The sequence below is a fragment of the Salvia hispanica genome, chromosome 4 (genome assembly GCF_023119035.1).
Source record: "Salvia hispanica cultivar TCC Black 2014 chromosome 4, UniMelb_Shisp_WGS_1.0, whole genome shotgun sequence".
Taxonomy (NCBI): domain Eukaryota; kingdom Viridiplantae; phylum Streptophyta; class Magnoliopsida; order Lamiales; family Lamiaceae; genus Salvia; species Salvia hispanica.
In genome coordinates this window covers 51,392,896-51,406,361 of record NC_062968.1, presented here as the reverse complement: position 1 = coordinate 51,406,361, position 13,466 = coordinate 51,392,896, and the positions used below count along the sequence as shown (strand labels likewise).

General features: G+C 33.6%; 2 protein-coding genes across 5 annotated transcripts; one reads left to right on the top strand and one right to left on the bottom strand.

Moving 5' to 3' along the window:
• Nucleotides 1-2,026: 2,026 nt before the first annotated feature.
• LOC125221357 (extensin-3-like) lies at nt 2,027-3,030 on the top strand. Its single transcript, XM_048123477.1, has 2 exons — nt 2,027-2,512; nt 3,001-3,030. Exons 1-2 carry the CDS (start codon nt 2,027-2,029, stop codon nt 3,028-3,030), a joined length of 516 nt encoding a protein of 171 aa, XP_047979434.1.
• A 4,153-nt stretch (nt 3,031-7,183) lies between these two features.
• LOC125217872 (serine/threonine-protein kinase STY46-like) lies at nt 7,184-12,328 on the bottom strand. 4 transcript variants are annotated; one of them, XM_048119442.1, is made up of 17 exons: nt 11,852-12,328; nt 11,258-11,372; nt 10,504-10,613; nt 10,293-10,406; nt 9,781-9,853; nt 9,602-9,712; nt 9,473-9,523; nt 9,131-9,270; nt 8,930-9,037; nt 8,779-8,852; nt 8,405-8,580; nt 8,205-8,300; nt 8,047-8,127; nt 7,882-7,932; nt 7,603-7,743; nt 7,463-7,535; nt 7,184-7,323 (listed from the first exon to the last, which is right to left on the bottom strand). In XM_048119442.1, the coding sequence occupies exons 1-16, from the start codon at nt 12,034-12,036 to the stop codon at nt 7,503-7,505; spliced, it is 1,659 nt and encodes a 552-aa protein (XP_047975399.1). In that variant the 5' UTR covers nt 12,037-12,328; the 3' UTR covers nt 7,184-7,323; nt 7,463-7,502. The 4 variants fall into 4 exon arrangements, with proteins under 4 accessions (XP_047975399.1, XP_047975401.1, XP_047975398.1 ...); XM_048119444.1 differs by having other exon boundaries at nt 7,184-7,535; nt 11,836-12,328; XM_048119441.1 differs by having other exon boundaries at nt 7,184-7,535.
• Between the last annotated feature and the right edge of the window lie 1,138 nt (nt 12,329-13,466).

Sequence of the window (13,466 nt, the reverse complement as noted above, 5' to 3'; positions counted from 1 at the left end):
AACATATTCTCCCAATGAAATGAAAATCATGGACTAAAATTAATGAAATAAAACGTCTACAAATATACAGTTTGATCTCCTCTCTTATTCGTAGAGAAAAAATTATATACTACTCCATATAATTTGTTCTTATGGGAGTGAAAATAAGAAACATCAAACAAAAACCAATGAAATTTCTTGTTTAAAGATAAGGAGATAAAATAAAGGTGGAACTCAAAATTAAGTATAAGTGCGAGTTTTATTTTCCCTCCTTTTCCCAAAATAAATTAATAGAATGCGTACCTAATTAAGGAAATTGTCAATTAGAAAAGTGACCTTGCTGAAATTGTCTGCTGACACAACTATTTTAATTGAAAGTGTCAATTGACTCAATTATATCGAGAAGAAGAAATTATTTGGGCAACTAGCTTCTGATTGGATCATGATAATATAGCCAGTTTTACTACCTATGATTAATAAATAATCAGACACAGCGAAATGAATTTTGATAAAATTTAAAGATTCCAATATAAACGGTTCCTATTATAAAACATACAAGTTGCAAAGCTTCTCAAATTATCTTTATGACAGTAATTTACACTTTCAAATACATTACTTTGATCTCGGAAATTTTGATTAATAATTATCGTAGTCAAGCTTTGATGCCACCGAACAAAAATATTCTAGATGAGATAAGAATTAGTAAAATTAAAATTCAAAAAAATATATAGCGAAAATAAAAATGCATTAAATTACATGACAGAAATAAAGGTACGTAAATAGACTGCACCTTTAACAAATTGAATTATTCTACTGAGATTAGGTATTCTTTGTTGACTTCAAGTCACCAGCACTACAGGTACGTTTATATAGAGAAAAAAAAAATCTTGGTACTACTATTTTTAATATTATAGTATCCCATATCAATATCATACTGTATATACATAGTTAATAATTTTACCGTCTAGGAATATTATTAAGTACTACTAGTTTTTATTTTATTTTAATAAAATATTCAGGCACAAAAATTAGTTTTACTGAATTTATGATAATTAATCAAGTTTGTTGAGTTTTTTATTCAAATTTTATTCTTTATCGAATTCTAAAATCCAAACTTAATATATTACCTACACAACGCAAACAATTTAATATTTAAAATTTAAGTTTTAATACTCCTATTACTTATTCTGTCAACTACCAGCAATTTTGAAAGTGGACGACACTATAAAACTGGCAAGTAGGATAACTACAGTTAATTAGTTTTGTTATTTATAATATTATGATCAATTCAAGTTCATATGTACGTACTTACTTAGTTTAATTGATTTTATATGATTAATTACTAAAGTTTGTGAGTTTTTTCTTTCTGTGTTGTTTTTTATCAATTCTAAATCCAAGCTTATTTTGTTACCTACGCGCAACGTAAACAAATCGATATTTAACTTATGTTTTAATACTCATATTACTTATTTTGTCAAATACCAACTATATATCTTGGTTGTTGATATATTACGTGCTTTGATTCAAAAATGATCAAACAAGAAATTATTGGAGTGTTATTAACGAAGAATATATAATTTACTTCATATCAAGAGAAACTTAACAAAATAAAATACCACTAAATTTTATGAATAGTTCACGATTAGCATAATTTCAATTATTATGTTTTTTTTTCCTGCATAACAAATTACTTGATTTAAAAAGACGTTTGAACAATTCTAAACTGTAAAAAAAAAAAACATCAGCCTAAATTAATCAAGATCTACCCCAAGATTTCCAATTATTGCTAATTGTTGACAAAGTTGCCGGTTGATTTTGATGCGTGTGAGAAAAAAACCCATAGAATTAATGTTTCCCTGTTTAATTTGTATACTAAGTCATTCCACACCGATTAATATTAAAATATGTAGTAGTACTTTTTTCCAAATGTTGAAAAATGTATGTTATGTAGGCAATTTATTGACGTAGGCTTGAGTTAAAGAGGTGAAATCTAAATCTATTTAAAGAGGTGAAATCTAAGTTAAATTTCATTACAACCAAATTAAAAATGGAGAAGAGAATGGCCTCACTAATCACCACTCTTTTAGTGGTATTAGTGTCTCTAATTAGCTTCCCTTCCCAAACCACAGCCGATGATTATAAGTATGCTTCTCCACCGCCACCGGTGAAGAAATACTCGCCCCCGCCTCCAAAGAAACCCTACGTCTACAAATCACCACCACCTCCACCACCGCCAAAGAAACCCTACTACTACAAATCACCTCCTCCACCGCCACCTCCCAAGAAACCCTACGTATACAAATCACCTCCTCCACCACCGCGTCCTAAAAAACACTACGAGTACAAATCACCACCACCTCCACCGCCTCCTAAGAAGCAATACGAATACAAATCACCACCACCAAAGAAGCACTATGAGTACAAATCACCTCCTCCTCCACCACCTCCGAAGAAACCATACGTTTACAAGTCCCCTCCACCACCACCACCACCAGTTTACAAATACAAGTCCCCTCCACCACCGCCACCACCGGTTTACAAATACAAATCCCCTCCGCCACCACCACCAGTTTACAAGTACAAGTCCCCACCGCCGCCTCACTACTAGGCAGTGAGGGAGATACATTGGAATTTTACTTAATATGTTTTGTGAAAATAAGGGACACTTTTTATTTCATATGTAATGTAGTGTTGTTGCATGGTGTGTTTCTTTTGTGTGAGCTGTTGTTATTGTAATGTTTTTCATGCATGATCATATTCCTGAATAAATATAATTTCATGTCATCTTTTTTCTAGTTACTTAGTATTATAGGGTCTGGCTCATATAAAAATAATTTTATCCTACTACTCCTATTAAATAAGGACCATCGATGTAATTTATATGAGGGTTCCTAGTTAATTTAGATGAATTTACTAAGCATAAATGTAACTTGGAATTTTATTCTCGAACTATATATAGATGACGGTTCCTAGTTAATTACATAACGGCTGTTAAAAGGCATGCATGGATGTTATTTTCAGGGATTTTTTTTCATGAAAGTTACATATTAGGGATTTTTTTTTCATGAAAGTTACCCATAAAAATTGTAACACCCGTACATTTAATTTATGGGTAATTAATCGTACTATTATGTAACTTTCATGAAAAGTACGATTACTTACCCATAAATTAAATGTACGGGTGTTACAATTTTACAGCACATTGTTTTTAGTTGCCGATGAAAACCTTTTAAATATACGGGAGTACTTAATTCAATTCTCGAAAGCAGGGTGAAATTTGTCACACGATCAAAAAGAAGAAATATTCACCTCTCATTAGTTCAAATCCACTTGTAAACCTTCTACACCCATCATATTGAATATTCAAAGCAATTAAGGAATACTATATTGAAGATTAATTCAATATAACAATATCATTTTTACGCATTGTCTAGTTTATAACATGACTTTTAAAATCAGTGTAATAACAAGATCGATCAGTCAATTTTTAATTAAATTAAAGTTGATATAAACTACACGGTCGGTCATCGCCGTTGCATTTTTTCTAATATATTTTCAATTAAATTAAAGCTGATCCGGCCACTTTAAACAATGTCGTTGCAATTGTTTTAACTTCCTATGTACCACAGTCAATTGTAATTCAAAAAACCAAATGTAGCTAACTAAGGTCTTGTTTTTTATTCAAAATTAATAAATGACATTGTAAACTAGAAAATGAGTAAAAGAATTGGGACTATAATTACTCTTTTATGTAACAAAAGTTACTCAGTAAAATATGTCTATGGAGAACCAAGGAATCGATGGTAAAACAACAAACTAGACAAAATACAAAAGCAAAAATTGCCGAAGGCACTGATATAGTGACTACATCCGTACAAACAACAAAATAGCCAAAGATTTGTCATATCCACAATAACGCATATTTGAAAGAAACATTTTTTTAGATCCACGAACTTTGCCAAAGTATCATTTTAGGTCCGTGAATTTTGAAAATATCATTTTAGATCCGTCAACTATAAGTTAATATCATTTGAGGTATTTTGAACTTTTTCCGAACGAAAATGCCCTTAAGGCCTTCAAAGGGCAATTTGGACAATTTTTTCGCCACTCATCTTGCGTCAGAGACTTAGAGTCCAACAATTTTTAATGGCAATTTTTTATATTTAAATTCAATTTGGATGGTAATTAATCTCCATTCTGAAATTCATATAATTAATACTCCGAATGACAATCCAAATTAATAGCTATCTAATTTCAATACAAATAAACCAAATGTAATTGACAAATCACCTATAGTACGTAAGTTCTTAAAATGCAGTTTAGATTGAAAAAATAAAATAAAAAATCAAGTCTCAATTCACTATCCCTGAATAATTGGTCATCTAATAATTGAAAAACTAACACAGATTTTTTACGGCAAATTTAATTATATTTAAATTCAATTTGGATGGCAATTGAATTAAATAGTAGTAGAAAAAATTGTTGGACTCTAGGTCTTTGATGCAAAACGAGTGGCGAAAGAATTGTCCAAATTGCCCTTTGAAGGCATTAAGAGTATTTTCGTCCAGAAAAGTTCAAAATACTTTAAATGATATTAACTTGTAGTTGACGGACCTAAAATGATATTTTCAAAGTTCACGGACTTAAAATGATACTTTGGCAAAGTTCGTGGACCTTAAAAGATGTTCCGTCTATTTTTTAAACAATTGTAATTGATATTTATGATGTATAATACTCTTCATCCACGATTTAAAGATATGTTTTGACTCATCACGAGTTTTAAGAAATTGTGACTCTATAAAGAAAAATGGCTATAAAAAGTTAATGGAATGAGGATCTCACTTTTATATTTAAGTTTGATAATAGAATATGAGTATAGTGATTTAATGGAATTTGAATTTGCTTATCAAAAATGAAAAAATAAAAAATAAAGAAAATTTTAACCCGCGATTGTTCTAAAATAGTAAAATGAGTCATTCTTTCCAAGATCCTTCTTGGAACTCTCAGTATGAACTATAAGTGATGTGATGTTGAAACCGTTACGCTTAGGGCTGACAATTTTTGGCACGACACGATAACACGACACGAACCCGCACGAAATTAATGGGTATGTATCAAAGCTTATTGAGTTCGTGTCCTTATCGTGTCGACACGATAAGGACACGAAAATTTCGTGTCGTGTTCGTGTTACACGTTAAGTATACTATAATATTATTTCGTGTCGTGTTCGTGTCGTGTTCGTGTTACACGTTAAGTATATATAATATTAATTTTATTTTTATTTATTTTAAAATTTAAAAATTTAAAATTAAAATTAAAATTTTCATATTAGAAATAATATTAATATATTATAATATTATTATTATTGTTTTGTTATCGTGTTGTGTCGTGTATGTGTTGTTATCGTGTCGTGTTGACCCGAAGTGGTTCGTGTTGTTAATGTGTTCGTGTCGTGTTCGTGTCTGAGGGTAGCGGCTCGTGTTCGTGTTCGTGTTTGGAGTTTTCTTAACGAGTCGTGTTCGTGTTTGTTGTTATCGTGTCGTGTCGTTATCGTGTCGACACGATAACGACACAACACGCACGATTTGTCACCCCTTGTTACGCCATTGAAGAAGCAAAGATTTATGGAAGTTAGATGTGATGACTAACTAAGCTCACAATATTACCAGTAAGCGACGAGACATTAAAGTCCAGCTAAAAGACTTGTTGCAGGAGTTAATTTGAGTCATAATCAATAGGAGTAATTTGTAGTGTATGTTGAATAATAGTAATAGTTTGTTTGGTAAAATATTAAATATTTGGACTACAGTCTACATCGACTACGTGGACCTATTGCATGACAATTAATGTTCATGGAGAAAAAAGACTAAATAACAAATATGTATAAATATACAAATATAACCGTGTTGAAATTTATAGTAGTATAACTTCGGATTGTCAATTTTATTGACTAACTATTTTGAAATAAAGTTATTCTTATTCCACAAGAAAGAGAAATCCCGTGGATATTACAATTACAAAACAATTTTATTGACTAACGAGTTTTAAAATGACACAATGAGTATGTGTTTATACGATATATCAAGAATGTTATAACTATACATTCATAATTATTTCGGTAATAACAATAAAAAATGTGTTAAGAGTACATGTGCAGTTAAAAAAATCTAAACAAATTGGGATATTATAATTACAAAATAAAATTCATTGAGAAGACTTGTTAATTTGTTTCCAATATCTTCTCTAATTTAATTTGTTAATGTTTTAGTATAGTTTTAAATTTTTTTAGTTAAGATGGAGAAATATCCTAACAACTTGGTTGCATTTGTGCTATCGAAAATTTTGGGGTAAGTAAAGAAGAAAGAGCAGCTATCATCTTTAATTTCCTATTCGTCTATTTGCAACCAAAGACGTATGGTTAAATTGTTACTATCCAAAGACAACCCTTACATTTTGAAATTCCAAAACATTTTCCAATTGCCTTAAATTCCATGTGGGCCTTATATAGATTACTATTTTTTACCCAAACTAGAATTATGAATTCTTGATTTCGTGTCATTTCATTGAAGAGTAAAAGCCTTCACTATTTGGGAAATTAGGAAAGTTTGACTACTTGAAAAGGATAAAGTTGATGTTGCATTCCTATAGTAATTTTTTTTGTACTAGCGAACGTAACGTGCGATTGTACGTGATTGGTGAAATTATAATAGTGTGTAGCTCAATTTAAAAATCCAAGAGAATTTATCATTGCATGCGTGCACGCCATAAAAAATCATTTTACGTGTGTACTAAATCAATAGTGTAAACATAGTAAATATTTAAAATTTTGAGCATAAAAGCTCTGCCATAAAAGATAGTTGCACTTTAAATCCCAAATATTGATCTTTTGTTGTGACAAGTAAAAAATTGCAATAGACATCTGACGCTGAAATTGACAATACACGGACAACTCAAACAATATGTTCGAAAGCTCTCAAATTATTTTTAAATTTTTATGTTAAATATATATCTAAACTTGTGCAACAAATGGAAAATTAAAACGTTATTAAATAGTACTTTGAAGATTGGATCTAATTCAACATTCAAAATTAGATTAAATTTGCTATTTTCTTTCTATAGTAGTAGAAAAAATTACTACACACATCCATCACCACAGATTCATATGGGGTGTTTCATCCATCATTCAAATTGGACATAAACCATATTCAATAGTAAAATAAAACAAATATAGATATGAATAGTGTTTGTGAAATCTATATTGTGAGAGATTTGCATTCCTCAAACAGTGGAAAACACTCACTTTGTTTACAGGTAGTGAAATTGGTGTTAGCTTCCTATCCAAAACTGCATCATACCAACTACTTGATTTATATTACAAATTTACTTATGCTTATCCCAAAGTTCCCAAAGAGTGTCAGTTCCATGTATAAATATATATCAGGGGCATTTACCTTAGTATGTGGAAAATTAAAGAAGCACTTACTCTTTAGATAGTATCAAACCGTGTCAATTGTAGATAGATGTCAGGAGCCATTAGGTGCAGCATCTCGAGCATCCTGCAAATTTGGCAACACGTTATTCACCAATGAGGTCGTTTTGTTGAATGAATTTATAAGCGCATACATTTACTTCTTGCTGGAGCGCCTCCATCTCACTTCTGATCTCACTGAACGAAGGGCGTTTGCTAGGAATGGCTTCCCAGCATCTCTGCATCAGGCTTAGTATTTTGGGGTGTGCATTTATCGGGAGTTCTGGTCGAAGACCCTAGCAAGTGTATAAGAAACACCAAGTCAGTACTGAACTACGCACATTAGAATCAAAGCCTAAGGATTAGGCCATTGTTGAATGAGAATTCAATATTCCTATGTTCGATCAATTCAATAGCATGTCACAGAAACGGACCTGTCTCACTCCCAAGGCAGCTTGTAGAGGAGTCATGTTATCATAAGGTACCTGTAACGGAAAGAAAAGGAAGCAAGGATGAATAAAGCCTTGCCCTTGAACTTGTTTATTGAAAATTCTTCACAAGTAGTTAGAAAGCTTATACAAACAACAATTTAACATCACCTTGGCTGTAACAAGCTCCCAAAGAACAATGGCAAAACTGAACACATCTGCTTTTTGGTCATATGGTTGATGGTTTATCACCTATATAATGAAAGAGAAAATCAAAGAGACATAAAATAAATACCCAAGTCAAGCCACATGTATGTGTTTTCTTGTACCTCTGGGGCCATCCATCGGTATGTTCCGGTCTCTGCTGTCATAACCCCACCATTGTTCTGGAACCGCGCAACTCCAAAATCTGCCACTTTAACAACCTTGAAACAAATTATCGCACAGATCAACAAATCATGGCTCTAGAGATAGGAAAAGGGCTTAAAAACAAAAGGTTGAAAGTTTTAATTTCTTATGAATAACTCACATTGGAAGTATCCATAAGCAAATTTGCAGTCTTCAGATCCCTGTGAATAACATTCTTATGATGTAGGTACTCCATTCCTTTGCAGATGTCAATTGCGAACTTCAGCAACTGCGGGAGCTTAAATGCAGAATGATTCTCATGCAAATACTCGTAAAGGCTCCCTCCGGGCATGTACTCTAGAAATGATATTGAGACAAATAAATCTTAGGGAAACTCAGCCATCAATACAAGAATGCCAAGTAAATTTAACAAGATATGTTAAGAAGCCATTTAGCAAACTCAACTCCCTGAAGAGTATGGTTATAGAAACGAAAATATTGAGCAAAGCTAGCTAGTTAAAGTATGCCACTCTACTCTTCTTGAAAGCACTTTACCTGTCACTATGTATAAATGTGGCAGCTTTGTGCAAGCACCAATGAAACGCACAACATTGTCATGCTGTACCTGTCTGCATTCCAATAAAAGGGATTTAAATGCAGATTTAGGATAAAGATCCCTGGTTTTGTAAAAACACACTAGAACCACCTTAGAATAGCAACTTCCTGCTCAAACTCTGCCTGCAGGGAGTTATTCAAATGCTCAGATTTTAGGACCTTCACAGCAACGGCTTCGCAAAGGTATACTCCACGATAACTTGTCAATGAGAATACTAGAGACATAAGCACTAGGAAAAAAATGGGCTAACATAAATCAACAAATTCTAATGAGCAGCAGCATTGAACTAACAGATCTCCACAAGATCCAGCTGCAATTTTCTCCCCTATCTTCAGCAATCTCCAATCGATTTCCCAATCCTCCGAATTTCTCTGTGCAGCAATAGCTTCCTCCAAAATTGACTGAGATCGCGAAGAACCAGACCACGATCCCTTCATAATTGAAAGCAGGGGATTTGTGAGGCAACATTTACCACTAGCCATTAACAATAATGCTATTCTTGTATAATAATTAGATGACCATATGAAGAGTAAACCGTAAGAGCCAATGCATGATAACATACTGAAGAATGGCACTGAATTTAAACATATCAACTTTCAAAGTGTTGTTATGGGAAAACAATATAATAATTACCTCACTCTCAGCAATTGCTTTTCTCATCATGTTGTATAAACCTTCTGTATCCTAATCATAGTATTGCAGAAGTTAAAAAAACCTACAACATAAAATATGCCACATCTCACAAGCTCTTAAGCAAGATACCTCAGAATGCCATCCATCGAACACAAATACGTCTAAGGAGTAGCCATCTGTTGTTGAAAAAACATGAGCTTCGCGGATATTTAGTCCAGCATCAGAGAGCAAAGCAGATAGCTGGGCACAAGAAAATAAATAGTTGGGGTAAAATTAAAGAATATTTAGCAATAACCCTGTAATTTTACCTGACTGAGAAGTTTTGGCTTGTCAAGAGTTGAAAATATTATCTCATGAATTGGTAAGAGTGATGCTTCCTCCCTGCAATGCACATGGATTCATCCTATTACCACTTAGTTGACTTGAAGGAAATGCTCATCAAAGTGATGGAAAAGAAAGAATCTATTTTACATATCTTCCTGGTATATTAATGATAATAGTAACTCACGAACTATTGGTCCTAAACCATCTCATATGATCTTGAGTTGGATCCAGGTCATGGTTTTCAAGTGAATTCTAGATTCAGCTGAACAAAAACGAGCCCTATTTATGTTTGACCACTCGTAATTCTTAAAAGCCGAGCTCCATGCATTTAACATAAGTTTCCAATCTAGATCAATTTGTCCCTCCATCAAATAACCGAGCAATGGGTGGAAGTCTACATTAACTCCTACAATATCCCAAATGCTAATGCAAGTTTCATCTCTTTGAGAGTCTAAAAGTGGAAGTGAAAAAATCATGAATGGGATTGCAAAACTACCTTAGTGCAAAATCTTCAAGAGAAATTTCCTTGTTTACATCATTGGAATTCTTCCTAACATCCAGATTCAGATCCTCAAGCTTAGAAAAAGTCTCGTTGTCACCCCCAGAATTCCTGTTCCCAAGCAAATTATACTGGAAGATCATGCCTTTACCGGGAAAAAAAGAATCTATAATCAAATCATTACCAACGGACCCAAAATCTCACTTACCTATCATTTGACAGGAGGACGCCATTATTGACACTATCATCTTGAAATGAGGCAGGGAGAGCACTTGAAATCTGTTCTCCCTCAAAATCATCATCTCTAGTGCAAAAATTCTATTCAGTGTAAAAAAATGATTATACATTAGATACATATCATGAATGAAATGCTGACAAATTACTAAATTAGTGCAGATAAACGGCTCAAATTTGAGAGATGTGGACCAATGTCCTCATGAATGATAAAGATATTGGCAATAAAGCAGTAGTTGCGAAAGCAAACGTACTATCCTTGAACACTCTGCAGACTAGTTATCAGACAAATACGAAACACAGATAACTCCCCTTTCTGAGGAACAACAATGATAAAGTAATCTTGTATCTGGTATAACAAATAGTACCAGATACAATTCCCATCATTTTCAAAGTTTTCATGCTCGGTTAGGGAAAGCAAGCAAAATATCAATACTGTCTTTAGTTCTCAACTTAAAAAATAATAAGTCACTGGAAAAACATAAAATATCAAGAATGCAAACGCAAAATTCATTCTGACTTTTTTATGAGATTTTTCTGCATAATCACTAATAGTTTCCTTGCCCCCCACCATTCCCTTCTTTCTGTGTCAATCAATTTAAAAATCAGCATCCATAAGCTTCTAATAACATCAAAACCTAGAGCCATTAATGTTACACTCCTGAGGATGCACAAACACTTACAAATACTCTTGAATGGAAGTGAGTAATAAAGAATGCCAAATGTACCTCTAGAAAACGAATGTGGAAAACAGGTTGATTGTCAGGATCCTCGGCACTAGCAAGAAGCTTCTGATGTAACAACACATCTTCAACTTTTTCCATATTGATATCCAGTCCATAACTGAAACACATAATAATATCAAATCATCAAAGTCACAGCACCAGATTGGACATAACAGCAACTAAGAGAACATATCATACAATCAAACTAAGCAGGTATATGTTAAACCCGAGATAAACTACAAAATCCCGACCTTAAATATAAATCCCAAAAAATGGAACAGAGCATCAAACTATAGAAGAATCACACAAACTGAAATTTCTATCTCCCTTCCGCCCTAAATGTGAAAGCATGGCTCTCAATTCACATAGCCAAGCATCTGGAAAGTGTGAAGCTCAATATAAACAATATGTATACAACCCAAAATGGAAAAGAACATCAAAGTCTAGAAGAATGACACTCCCATATACAACTGAAATCCCTAAACCGCCAAAACTGTAAATGAATTATTCGAACTCAAATTATGATTGAATGCATAAAGAGAAGAAGATAGTTTTAAGAAATCTGATAGTATTATACATACTACATTAAGAAGAAACCTTGTAGGAAGGCGATTGAAGTGAGCTTCCAAGAGGTGGAAAAAATGAGGATTACTAATCGCCTCCTCATTTCCATTGTGAATAAGGCGATTGTAAACATCATTCCTGATGACATCGTTGTTTGCGGTGACGTAGTAGCTCCGAGGCGGGGAGGAGCTCTCCCCTACTTCCTCCGCGAATTCCATCGGAAACGGTATCTTTTATTCCCAACGGTTGGGTTGGTAGAATCTAAAAAGAAGAGGTAGGGATTGGGTGAATTTGGGTAAATTGATGAGCCATTACTGTAGCAGAGACAGGATTTGTCGGATGATTACTGTTCTACGATTTTCCAAGGTTTTTGGCTTCAAGTTTGAGGAATGTCAGTTTTGGTTTTATGGACAAAGACTGGTGAGAAGACTGACCACAGTGTGTGTTTGTGTGTGAGAGAGAAAGAGAGGAGAGGGGTGGGGTTTGGGAGAAAATGGGTATGAGAGTGGATAGGCTTATGGATATGTAACAAGGGAGTAGTAAATACTTGCTAATATATATACACACCAACGACACGTGTATAAGATCGTTTCATCACAAAATCTCTATTTTTCCTTTCTCACCGCACCTGTAAATTCGTCTCTCCATTTTTTCCTTATTGCGTCACATTTCAAATTTCAGTCCTAATATCTGAATTAAAGTTAGTTCCAAAATTTGCCCTAACTAACATTGTGGGGATGCAAAAATATAGTACCACGTTAGAAAAAGAGTAACAGATGCATGCATATATATAGATTATCCAACTTTATTAGTATATGATCTTTTGAAAAGTATCCCTAGAGCAAAATCATGAACGTTTTGTCCAAAACATACAATATCATAATAATGTGGAGTTTGGATGTGTGATGCCGAACACTACAAATATATTTCACCATTTTTATCTGTTTTTTTGTTAATTTTTGGGTTATAAAATAAATAAAAATAGCAAAATAATATAGATTCAAACACACAATATTAAAAATATGCATGATACCGAAAAAGTGCCACGAGAAACAAATTTTTTTAAAAAAGGCATAAACAAGCTTCAACGATTATGGAACCAAATTTCTACGACCATATCGAGCTGGAGTTGTCCATGGGCTTGTTCCTCACGCATTGTAGTCTGTACACGAAGAACCTCATTGAATTGGGGCGGTAAACCCCGATTTGGGGGCTCTTGGGCTACACAGGAGCTAGGTCCAACGTCCTCATCGTCCCAATTGGTGACTCCTTCACCTTCATCCTCGACTATCATGTTATGCATGATAATGATGACATACATGATATCAGTGATACAAGATTTGAAGAAGAAATGTGTCGGGACTTTCACTATTGCCCAGCGCGATCGCATATCGCGCAGCACACCAATGTCCACTTGACATCATTCAGCGCAACCTCTTGCCTTTGAGCAAATAAAGCTAACCTCGCATTCGTTGGACAAGTGAATGATTCAAAAATACATACCACCTCAGGTATGCCATCAACCAATTAGTACCACTTATGATAAGGTCGACCATTGGCAGTGAATTCGATGGTCGAGCCTCTACCACGACATACTTCGTTGAAGTGAGGCAACTGGTTCAAGACGTTGATGTCATTGTTTGAACAA

What these genes read in the sequence shown, in the direction of transcription:
- LOC125217872 (XM_048119441.1), bottom strand. Translation starts at nt 12,036, where the DNA reads ATGGAATTCGCGGAGGAAGTAGGGGAGAGCTCCTCCCCGCCTCGGAGC. An exon ending in AGCCAAAACTTCTCAGTCAG is followed by an intron (nt 9,713 to 9,780) that starts GTAAAATTACAG and finishes TCTTGTGCCCAG; the next exon opens with CTATCTGCTTTGCTCTCTGA. An exon ending in CGCTCCAGCAAGAAGTAAAT is followed by an intron (nt 7,536 to 7,602) that starts GTATGCGCTTAT and finishes CCAAATTTGCAG; the next exon opens with GATGCTCGAGATGCTGCACC.
- LOC125221357 (XM_048123477.1), top strand. Translation starts at nt 2,027, where the DNA reads ATGGAGAAGAGAATGGCCTCACTAATCACCACTCTTTTAGTGGTATTA. An exon ending in CTCCACCACCGCCACCACCG is followed by an intron (nt 2,513 to 3,000) that starts GTTTACAAATAC and finishes TGTTATTTTCAG; the next exon opens with GGATTTTTTTTCATGAAAGT.